General features: G+C 48.1%; 1 protein-coding gene across 1 annotated transcript in view; it reads left to right on the forward strand.

The window, feature by feature from the left end:
* Positions 1-12,500, forward strand: part of crim1 (cysteine rich transmembrane BMP regulator 1 (chordin-like)) — a 327,198-nt gene that overhangs the window by 304,650 nt on the left and 10,048 nt on the right. The window contains exon 13 of the mRNA XM_079527939.1: positions 12,049-12,273. Coding sequence (XP_079384065.1) covers positions 12,049-12,273 — 225 coding nt within the window. The remainder of the gene's footprint in view (positions 1-12,048; positions 12,274-12,500) is intronic.

The raw sequence follows: 12,500 nt of genomic DNA on the forward strand, positions 1-12,500 counted from the left end.
CAGCGAGACGCAGCAGCTTGCGTTGGCGCAAATGACAAATTTAGCAAAGTTATTTAATCTTTTATTCAGACGTTTTGGCTGGATGTGGCCCGTTGGTTCTCCCCCCCCGGGTCGCTCTAATAGCGGATGATACATTAAACCCACTTACAGCCCGGCCGGGGGACAAGACGTTTTAAAGTGGCGGAAATGGCCTTTGGAGCCGCTTTGAGCTGGCCGAACAGTTGTAGAGAGTGGAGAGAGGCCTGTGTTTCAACCACATACCCAACAGTTGTAGAGAGGAGTGGAGAGAGGCCTGTGTTTCAACCACATACCCAACAGTTGTAGAGAGGAGTGGAGAGAGGCCTGTGTTTCAACCACATACCCAACAGTTGCAGAGAGGAGTGGAGAGAGGCCTGTGTTTCAACCACATACCCAACAGTTGTAGAGAGGAGTGGAGAGAGGCCTGTGTTTCAACCACATATACCAACAGTTGTAGAGAGGAGTGGAGAGAGGCCTGTGTTTCAACCACATACCCAACAGTTGTAGAGAGGAGTGGAGAGAGGCCTGTGTTTCAACCACATACCCAACAGTTGCAGAGAGGAGTGGAGAGAGGCCTGTGTTTCAACCACATATACCAACAGTTGTAGAGAGGAGTGGAGAGAGGCCTGTGTTTCCACCACATATACCAACAGTTGTAGAGAGGAGTGGAGAGAGGCCTGTGTTTCCACCACATATACCAACAGTTGTAGAGAGGAGTGGAGAGAGGCCTGTGTTTCAACCACATATACCAACAGTTGTAGAGAGGAGTGGAGAGAGGCCTGTGTTTCCACCACATATACCAACAGTTGTAGAGAGGAGTGGAGAGAGGCCTGTGTTTCAACCACATATACCAACAGTTGCAGAGAGGAGTGGGGAGAGGCCTGTGTTTCAACCACATACCCAACAGTTGTAGAGAGGAGTGGAGAGAGGCCTGTGTTTCAACCACATATACCAACAGTTGTAGAGAGGAGTGGAGAGAGGCCTGCGTTTCAACCACACATACCAACAGTTGTAGAGAGGAGTGGAGAGAGGCCTGTGTTTCAACCACACATACCAACAGTTGTAGAGAGGAGTGGAGAGAGGCCTGTGTTTCAAACCACATATACCAACAGTTGTAGAGAGCACAGAGGAGTGGAGAGAAGCCTGTGTTTCAACCACATATACCAACAGTTGTAGAGAGGAGAGAGGAGTGGAGAGAGGCCTGTGTTTCAACCACATATACCAACAGTTGTAGAGAGGCCTGTGTTTCAAACACATAATACCAACAGTTGTAGAGAGGAGTGGAGAGAGGCCTGTGTTTCAACCACATATACCAACAGTTGTAGAGAGCAGAGAGGAGTGGAGAGAGGCCTGTGTTTCAACCACATATACCAACAGTTGTAGAGAGGAGTGGAGAGAGGCCTGTGTTTCAACCACATATACCAACAGTTGTAGAGAGGAGTGGAGAGAGGCCTGTGTTTCAACCACATACCCAACAGTTGCAGAGAGGAGTGGAGAGAGGCCTGTGTTTCCACCACATACCCAACAGTTGTAGAGAGCAGAGAGGAGTGGAGAGAGGCCTGTGTTTCAACCACACATACCAACAGTTGTAGAGAGGAGTGGAGAGAGGCCTGTGTTTCAACCACACATACCAACAGTTGTAGAGAGGAGTGGAGAGAGGCCTGTGTTTCCACCACATATACCAACAGTTGTAGAGAGGAGTGGAGAGAGGCCTGTGTTTCAACCACATACCCAACAGTTGTAGAGAGGAGTGGAGAGAGGCCTGTGTTTCAACCACATATACCAACAGTTGTAGAGAGGAGTGGAGAGAGGCCTGTGTTTCAACCACATATACCAACAGTTGTAGAGAGGAGTGGAGAGAGGCCTGTGTTTCAACCACATACCCGGCAGTTGTAGAGAGGAGTGGAGAGAGGCCTGTGTTTCAACCACATATACCAACAGTTGTAGAGAGGAGTGGAGAGAGGCCTGCGTTTCAACCACACATACCAACAGTTGTAGAGAGGAGTGGAGAGAGGCCTGTGTTTCAACCACATATACCAACAGTTGTAGAGAGGAGTGGAGAGAGGCCTGTGTTTCAACCACACATACCAACAGTTGTAGAGAGGAGTGGAGAGAGGCCTGTGTTTCAAACCACATATACCAACAGTTGTAGAGAGCACAGAGGAGTGGAGAGAAGCCTGTGTTTCAACCACATATACCAACAGTTGTAGAGAGGAGAGAGGAGTGGAGAGAGGCCTGTGTTTCAACCACATATACCAACAGTTGTAGAGAGGCCTGTGTTTCAAACACATATACCAACAGTTGTAGAGAGGAGTGGAGAGAGGCCTGTGTTTCAACCACATATACCAACAGTTGTAGAGAGGAGTGGAGAGAGGCCTGTGTTTCAACCACATATACCAACAGTTGTAGAGAGGAGTGGAGAGAGGCCTGTGTTTCCACCACATATACCAACAGTTGTAGAGAGCAGAGAGGAGTGGAGAGAGGCCTGTGTTTCAACCACATATACCAACAGTTGTAGAGAGGAGTGGAGAGAGGCCTGTGTTTCAACCACATACCCAACAGTTGCAGAGAGGAGTGGAGAGAGGCCTGTGTTTCCACCACATACCCAACAGTTGTAGAGAGCAGAGAGGAGTGGAGAGAGGCCTGTGTTTCAACCACACATACCAACAGTTGTAGAGAGGAGTGGAGAGAGGCCTGTGTTTCAACCACACATACCAACAGTTGTAGAGAGGAGTGGAGAGAGGCCTGTGTTTCCACCACATATACCAACAGTTGTAGAGAGGAGTGGAGAGAGGCCTGTGTTTCAACCACATACCCAACAGTTGTAGAGAGGAGTGGAGAGAGGCCTGCATGTGTTTCAACCACATATACCAACAGTTGTAGAGAGGAGTGGAGAGAGGCCTGTGTTTCAACCACATATACCAACAGTTGTAGAGAGGAGTGGAGAGAGGCCTGTGTTTCAACCACATACCCGGCAGTTGTAGAGAGGAGTGGAGAGAGCGTGGTGGCTCAGGGGTAGAGTGGCTGGATGGTAACCGCAAGGTCGCCAGTTTGAACCCAGGCTCCCCCAGAGTTAGTGTCGAAGTGTCCTTGAGCAAGACACTGAACCCCTAATTGCTCCTGATGTGCTGGTTGGTGCCTTGCATGGTTTCCGCCACCATCGGTGTATGAATGTGTGTGTGAATGTAATGCTCTATGTAAAGCGCCTTGGATAAAGGCGCTATATAAATGCACCATTTACCATTTTACCAGAGAGGCCTGTGTTTCAACCACATACCCGACAGTTGTAGAGAGGAGTGGAGAGAGGCCTGCGTTTCCACCACATACCCACACTTAGGCCGTTAATGGTTTTCATTGTTAGATACAATAATGCATATCGTGAAGACACATTTTTCAAAATTGTGTTTTGAGCTTGTGGATCTACTGTACTGTACTGTACTGTACTGTACTGTACTGTACTGTACTGTACTGTACTGTACTGTACTGTACTGTACTGTACTGTACTGTACTGTACTACTAGGGGCCGGGCGTTCATTTACACATAGAATGTGGACAGCAGCTATATGTGTTTCACAATCTACTCTTCTATGTTCCTCCCCTGTAAATGTGAGGTTGTTTGTCCGGGCTGTTATTCCCTGAAGAAGACCTCTCTAGGTCAAAACGTCTTGTAGGAGCCAAAGAGTGCTTAGCCTATGGTTATTCTCACTTAGTTGGTGATGGGTGTGGGCACCGCATTGACGCTCCATTATTGGTGGGAGCGCCTCTGTGGGTGGCCACCAGACAGGTCACAAATACAGGTGTCTACCAGCTCACTCTAAGGACTGTTGAACTTGGAGGCAGGGTGAGCTGGGAGCGATACTTTTTGTTGACCGCACTCGCACTTTATTGATAACTTTTGTTCATTCACAATTGGTTTTGCTCACTGTTTGATTATTGATTCTTTGCACATATTTATTACATATATTTATTTATTGAAATTGTATTGTAATATTTGGTGCACTGAACTATATATAAACATTTTAAACTTATGAGCTCGTTTGGATATGAATCATTGTATCATTGTTTGTGGCGCGTCATTATATTGTTTTAGCTCCCAGGTTTAGCCTGCCGGCATGAGTAATTCATTGGGAAGTATTATCAGCCACAAAACGTCTGTTTCTATTTAATAAATGTCTGCATCGTGGCTACGAGTGTGCAGCCTTTATCTTTATCTACTCCTGTAGCCATGGATGCAGCAGAGAGACGCACTCTGCGTTTGACACAAGACGCCGCGGCAGCAGAAAGCGCCTGACCTTTCCCGCTGTGATTCATGTGTGCGTGGGCAGTGAATGTGAGGCAAAGTGCCCGTAATGAGCCTCGGGTATATAGGATATAGTGTCTGAAAAAGCCGCCACGCCTCACTGACACCTCACAACGCAGTGCGTCGTCCACTCCTCACCATGCGAAGTGAAACCAAGGGCAGTGTTGTCATCGTTGTGTCGCCGTGGAAACCCAACGGACAGAATGAGTGTATCTACATTAGTCCGACAACACCGTCGCTCCCGACATGTGTGGCCGGTTACAACTAACCTGTGGCAGGTTAAAACTAACACCAGGCTTCCTGTGAGGATAGGTTTAGGGTTTGGGTTTTGGGTGTCAAGTCAAAGTCAAAAGTCAAGTCAAAGTCATACGATTTGTCACACACGTTACCGCAGTAAAATTAGTTCTCCGCATTTGACCCATCTCTTGGAGCGGTGAGCCGCAGCCAAGGAGCGGTGAGCTGCAGCGTGCGCCGCGCTCGGGAATCATTTGATTAGTAGACAATCTATGTAAAGCGCCTTGGATAAAGGCGCTATATAAATGCACCATTTACCATTTACTATATATATAAATGCACCATTTTTAGATTTAACCCCCCAATCCAACCCTTGGTATGACCCGGCCGGGGATCGAACCCCGACCTCCCAGTTTCAGGGCGGACACTCTAACCACAAGGCCACTGTCTGGTCATGACTGTAGGACTGCGTGCGTGCGTGCGTGCGTGCGTGCGTGCGTGCGTGCGTGCGTGCGTGCGTGCGTGCGTGCGTGCGTGCGCACGTGCCTGTGCGCGCCGCAATGTACAGAGAGATTTCCCTCTGACCGGGGCTGGAACCATGTCCACATTTGGAGCGATATTGTCATAGATTATGAGATGACTGATGTCACAGGCTGGTCACATGAGAGATCTGATGATGTCATTATCCGTGATGGAGCCACGCCCGCCGTCCCCATGCCGACCCCCAGATACACAGGATCCCATCATTGTGAAATGTAATGTAAATGTCCATTCATCCATGCATCTTCAACCGCTTATCCGTAGTCGGGTCGCTGGGGCAAAAGCTCCACCAGAGAGCTCCAGACTTCCCTCTCCATGGTAGTCTTGCGTAGCCAGACAACTATTCCACAATCTCCCAATGCTTTATAGAGTCTGGAACTATAGCCCCCATGAGCTGAGTAACTGAAGCTGCCCTTTTCGTTCACGGAAATATATTTTAAAATATCTTTACATGTTGTTTTTGTATTTTCTTTTCTGCTAAGCAACAAGCTATATATTTTACAGTTATTAGGCTATGTGTTGTTCATTATTGTCTTCTGTTGTGAAGCGCTCTGTCACTTTGCTTTAGAGCGGTTTTAATATCGCTATAATTTTGACATGTTTTAGTTGTTTCTTTCAAGCAGATGGTTAAGTACCACGGAGACACGCGTTAACTAGAAATTGAACTTTCCATAAATGAGCCACTTGCTGCTGCGCTCTGTGCAATTACAGTAATGATGTTCACCACTTCCTCTTTTTTTATTTGTTCGCTTATAATGTCAATGATGATGAGAAGGCCTAATTATCACCAACCAGGGAGTAGATTTATCTCCATATGAGCTGCCTTATAGTTCGTTGAGAGGAGCATCCCCAGGAGTCGACTCTAGACCAGGGGTGGGATGGAGACACTATAGTTACTATACTCTAGACCAGGGGTGGGATGGAGACACTATAGTTACTATACTCTAGACCAGGGGTGGGATGGAGACACTATAGTTACTATACTCTAGACCAGGGGTGGGATGGAGACACTATAGTTACTATACTCTAGACCAGGGGTGGGATGGAGACACTATAGTTACTATACTCTAGACCAGGGGTGGGATGGAGACACTATAGTTACTATACTCTAGACCAGGGGTGGGATGGAGACACTATAGTTACTATACTCTAGACCAGGGGTGGGATGGAGACACTATAGTTACTATACTCTAGACCAGGGGTGGGATGGAGACACTATAGTTACTATACTCTAGACCAGGGGTGGGATGGAGACACTATAGTTACTATACTCTAGACCAGGGGTGGGATGGAGACACTATAGTTACTATACTCTAGACCAGGGGTGGGATGGAGACACTATAGTTACTATACTCTAGACCAGGGGTGGGATGGAGACACTATAGTTACTATACTCTAGACCAGGGGTGGGATGGAGACACTATAGTTACTATACTCTAGACCAGGGGTGGGATGGAGACACTATAGTTACTATACTCTAGACCAGGGGTGGGATGGAGACACTATAGTTACTATACTCTAGACCAGGGGTGGGATGGAGACACTATAGTTACTATACTCTAGACCAGGGGTGGGATGGAGACACTATAGTTACTATACTCTAGACCAGGGGTGGGATGGAGACACTATAGTTACTATACTCTAGACCAGGGGTGGGATGGAGACACTATAGTTACTATACTCTAGACCAGGGGTGGGATGGAGACACTATAGTTACTATACTCTAGACCAGGGGTGGGATGGAGACACTATAGTTACTATACTCTAGACCAGGGGTGGGATGGAGACACTATAGTTACTATACTCTAGACCAGGGGTGGGATGGAGACACTATAGTTACTATACTCTAGACCAGGGGTGGGATGGAGACACTATAGTTCCACACTCACTCACTCCAGAGGACCTATAGTTCCACACTCACTCCAGAGGGCCACTATAGTTCCACACTCACTCCAGAGGACCTATAGTTCCACACTCACTCCAGAGGGCATATAGTTCCACACTCACTCCGGAGGACCTATAGTTCCACACTCACTCCAGAGGGCCTATAGTTCCACACTCACTCCAGAGGGCCACTATAGTTCCACACTCACTCCAGAGGACCTATAGTTCCACACTCACTCCAGAGGGCATATAGTTCCACACTCACTCCAGAGAGCCTATAGTTCCACACTCACTCCAGAGGGCCTATAGTTCCACACTCACTCCAGAGGGCCACTATAGTTCCACACTCACTCCAGAGGGCCACTATAGTTCCACACTCACTCCAGAGGGCCACTATAGTTCCACACTCACTCCAGAGGGCCTATAGTTCCACACTCACTCCAGAGGGCCACTATAGTTCCACACTCACTCCAGAGGGCCACTATAGTTCCACACTCACTCCAGAGGGCCACTATAGTTCCACACTCACTCCAGAGGGCCTATAGTTCCACACTCACTCCAGAGGGCCTATAGTTCCACACTCACTCCAGAGGGCCACTATAGGTCCACACTCACTCCAGAGGGCCACTATAGGTCCACACTCACTCCAGAGGGCCACTATAGGTCCACACTCACTCCAGAGGACCTATAGTTCCACACTCACTCCAGAGGACCTATAGTTCCACACTCACTCCAGAGGGCCACTATAGTTCCACACTCACTCCAGAGGGGCCACTATAGTTCCACACTCACTCCAGAGGACCTATAGTTCCACACTCACTCCAGAGGGCCACTATAGTTCCACACTCACTCCAGAGGCCCATTATAGTTCCACACTCACTCCAGAGGGCCACTATAGTTCCACACTCACTCCAGAGGACCTATAGTTCCACACTCACTCCAGAGGACCCATAGTTCCACACTCACTCCAGAGGGCCACTATAGTTCCACACTCACTCCAGAGGGCCACTATAGTTCCACACTCACTCCAGAGTAGGCATGCCGCGGTTTACCGAATTTCGGTAATACCGCGACAGGAACAGCCACGGTGTTGATACCGTGAGATTTCCGAGCTTACGGTATTTTAATACAGCGTTGGTGTGCAGCGCATGCTGCGCGCATGCAGTGCAACTCCACTCCCAGACTAAGGCAAAACATTTATTTTCACCACACAGCTGCAGTAGATTGAAAAGTTGCTTCCTACCTTTGAGTTAGTGTTGCTGAAAGACACCCAGATCCAATTGTATATTCCATATTTCCACATGTAGCCTACTAAACTAAAAGTGTGAACTGTCAAGTGTCAACAGAGGCACCAGTTGTGAGCATGCGCAGATTGCACTACAGCGTGCAGGGTACAAAACGGCCATTAGGGGGAGCCATAGTACAGTGAAATACAGTGGGGAATAGCTATTGATTCATTGATTGAATACTTTATTGGCAGTAATGTAATCAGTATAGGGTACAGTCAAACACATGTCCAAAGGGATCACTGAAAAAAGTCCTTGCAGTCTTGTTTCCATTCGGTCCTGGGTAATCAATTCATAATCATGACAAGTCACATGACAAATAACAAAATTCAAATTATCATAAAAGGTAAAAAAGTAAAAGATAAGATATGTAGGCCTACAGGTTGGGGAACAAAGAAGGGCTTATAAGGAGGTGGGGGTAGTCACTAGACATAGGTGGGGGGGGGGGGGGGCAATCTTTTTTTTTTAATATAAATACCGTGGAATACCGAGGTATAGGTTTTCAATACCGGCACCGTACCGTACTGTAAAATCTCATACCGTGGCATGCCTACTCCAGAGGGCCTATAGTTCCACACTCACTCCAGAGGGCCACTATAGGTCCACACTCACTCCAGAGGGCCACTATAGTTCCACACTCACTCCAGAGGGCCACTATAGTTCCACACTCACTCCAGAGGGCCACTATAGTTCCACACTCACTCCAGAGGGCCACTATAGGTCCACACTCACTCCAGAGGGCCTATAGTTCCACACTCACTCCAGAGGGCCTATAGTTCCACACTCACTCCAGAGGACCTATAGTTCCACACTCACTCCAGAGGGCCTATAGTTCCACACTCACTCCAGAGGGCCACTATAGTTCCACACTCACTCCAGAGGGCCACTATAGTTCCACACTCACTCCAGAGGGCAACTATAGTTCCACACTCACTCCAGAGGGGCCACTATAGTTCCACACTCACTCCAGAGGGCCACTATAGTTCTACAATCACTCCAGAGGGCCACTATAGTTCCACACTCACTCCAGAGGGGCCACTATAGTTCCACACTCACTCCAGAGGGCCACTATAGTTCTACAATCACTCCAGAGGGCCAACTATAGTTCCACACTCACTCCAGAGGGGCCACTATAGTTCCACACTCACTCCAGAGGGCCACTATAGTTCTACAATCACTCCAGAGGGGCCACTATAGTTCCACACTCACTCCAGATTTAAATCACACCCATGTGAAGTAAAGGGGGCGCTCTTATCATCGTACTTCGTCATGACGTGACATGCCAATTTGCTCAGACACGTATGATGTAAAATTCTCCATTCATTGTCAATGTGAATTATACTGATTTGCTCAGACACGTATGACGTACAATTCTCCATTCATTGTCAATGAGTGTTTGTGTAAGACGAAAATCTAGGGTCCATTTGGTTCCATTTTGTACACTCTCAGAGTTAAATTAACATTGATTTTACAATATAAATTGGGGGTCCCAGAGATAGAAATTCCATTAAATGGGGGGGTCCGTCAAACTGGGCGGTCCTTGAAATTTAACGGGTTGAGAATCTCTCCTAGAGCCGTAAAGATCTTCTCTCATGGGGGTCCCTGGCATATCCAAGGGGGGTCCGCGGGCTAATTAGTGTCAATTTGGGGGTCCTTGACATACTAAAGTTTGGGAACCCCTGGTGTAAGAGGAGCATCAGAGTTTATGCTTCAAGCTGTGAAAGAAGATTTGAGGAGAATTTCCATCAAGCGCGAGAGAAGAGTAACCTGACTCCGCCAGATGGTGGCAGTATTGAGTTCACCAGTTCCCTCCTCCTGCCTGCATCTGGGCTCTCTCAAGCAGAAACGGATGAACCCAGAAGCAGCGGGACAAAAATTATGATATGTCCATAATAATTTCGAGTAGTCTTGTTAGGTTGTGTTTACATTTGCACTGTGGCACAGCTTCAATACGTCATAAGTCTCGTGTTGATCCCGCCTCTAGCAGCCTCATACAGCCGCATATCGCTCCGGCCAGAATTGATCCGGAGTGCATGTCTCTGCCTGAGAGACTCCAGACTCACCCTTCTGGCAGAATGCAAATGTTGTCCAGCAGGGGGAGTGGTTCCACCAGGCTATAAGAGAAGAGCTCTTCCTTATTGAACTTAACTCTGCTGCATTACGGCACCCAGGAGCAGACAACATGAACCTCTCTTCTGTTTGTCTCCACCAGGCCGAAGGCATGGGGAGAGAGTATGTTTTGCACTCCGTCCGTCCGTCCGTGTGTCCGTCCGTCCGTGTGTCCGTCCGTGTGTCCGTCTGTGTGTCCGTCTGTGAACAGCTAATCTCCGGCACCGTTAACCCGGTCGATGCCAACTTTTGCACACACACTCCCTGGATGCCAACGATGAACCTCTGCCCCAAAATTTCCAGAACGGCCTGTTATAGCGCCACCAGGAGGCCGCTTTGTGCAAAACAAGTTTTTGGACAGTACACCTACAGATTTTGTCCAAACATCACGCAAATTGGTACACAGTCTCTCTCAAGCCATTCAACGAAACAGTTCTTTCAGATTTCTCAGACTCCATCCTGATTGGCTAAGATTGCCTTCCAAAGTTCGCAGGAGTGCTCAGTTTCAAACAAAATGCTGCAAATCATGAACACATCGTGTGATTTCCGTGAAATGGAGCACGCACATTCCCACTAGGCCGAGGAGGAAATGCCACATGAAAATTTTCAACTCAGCCTCATGGTGGCGCTATAACTGGCCGAAAAGTGTTTTTACCTCTAACTGCACGGATCTGTGGATAACTTTGTATGTCAACTCCCTAGAGGCCAAGGAAAAACCTTTGCCTGGAATTTTTCACATCTGCTCTTTATAGCGCCACCAGGAGGCCGAGATATGTAAAACACAATTTCTAATATTACTCCTTCAGATTTTATCCAAATTTCACGCAAATCAGTACACATGCTCTTCATAGTCATGTGATCAAGACAGGTTTGTTTGATTTCTCATAATCCACCCTCATTGGCTACGATTGGCTTCTAAACTTTTCAGGAGTAGCCCGCTTTGTACAAATCGCCACAACTACTCAACGCAGCGTCCGATTGTGGTGAAACTGTGCATGCATATTCCCACTAGGCTTTGGAAGAAATGCCACTTGACAGTTTTCAAATCAGCCTCATGGTGGCGCTACAACAGGCCAAGCCGCGTCACACACACACACACGTTTATATTGCTCCTAAACATTTTGCCAAACATCACACACACTCTCCTATCCTCCTGGTGGAGACCTGTGCCCAGAAGGGCACTTTTTCTAGTTTCCTTTGTTTCTGTATTTCATATTCAAAGTAGACGACAGAACGGGCTCTGAAGGCCTGCGGTGCTGTGCAGCGTTCCATCCGCACGCACGCACGCACGCACGCACGCACGCGCACACGTGCGCACACATTGACACATTCACACAAATCAAATCAAAATGCTAATTGTTGATCACATTACATACACAGTGGGACTCAGGTGTTCTGCACAGCAGACACAATAGCACAATACAAAATGATAACAAGACCAGGAAGTTAATTTAATGAAATACTAAATATATTGTCTAAAATACTGTAATACCATAAACACTATGCCTTTTAGTTCATTTAACCACGTTTAGCATTCATTTTCTATGAACATTAAGGCAATTTAAAGTAAGGGTTTTTAAGCTCTCTTTCTCTCTCTCTCTCTTTCTCTCTCTCTCTCTCTCTCTCTCGCTCTCTCTCTCTCTCTCTCTCCCCGTCTCTCTCTCTCTCCCCGTGCAGACGTGCCCGCGTCGCCCCCCGCCGCCCCCTCGCCGGCGGTGTGCCACTTCAACGGGCGTCAGTACGAGGACGAGGAGCGCTGGGACATCGACGCCTGCACCCACTGCTACTGCCTGGCGGGCCAGACGCTGTGCTCCACCGTGTCCTGCCCTCCTGTCCCGCCCAGCCAGAAGCCCTGCCCCAAAGCCACCGCCAAGGAGGGCAGCTGCTGCCCCATATGCTCAGGTAACGCACACAAACAGGCACGCACACACGGGCACACGTGCACACATGTACACACACAGGTACACACACACGCGCGCGCAGGTATACGCATTGGCGATGCAAGCGCAAACATCACCATGTCGGGTGGAAAACCTGTATGCCCTAAAGCATACATGGGCAACTGGCGGCCCGGGGGCCACAAGCGGCCCTCACCTGACATTTATATTTGGCCGCCATCTGAAAATGTG

This window comes from Electrona antarctica, assembly GCF_951216825.1.
Source record: "Electrona antarctica genome assembly, chromosome: 18".
Taxonomy (NCBI): Eukaryota; Metazoa; Chordata; class Actinopteri; order Myctophiformes; family Myctophidae; genus Electrona; species Electrona antarctica.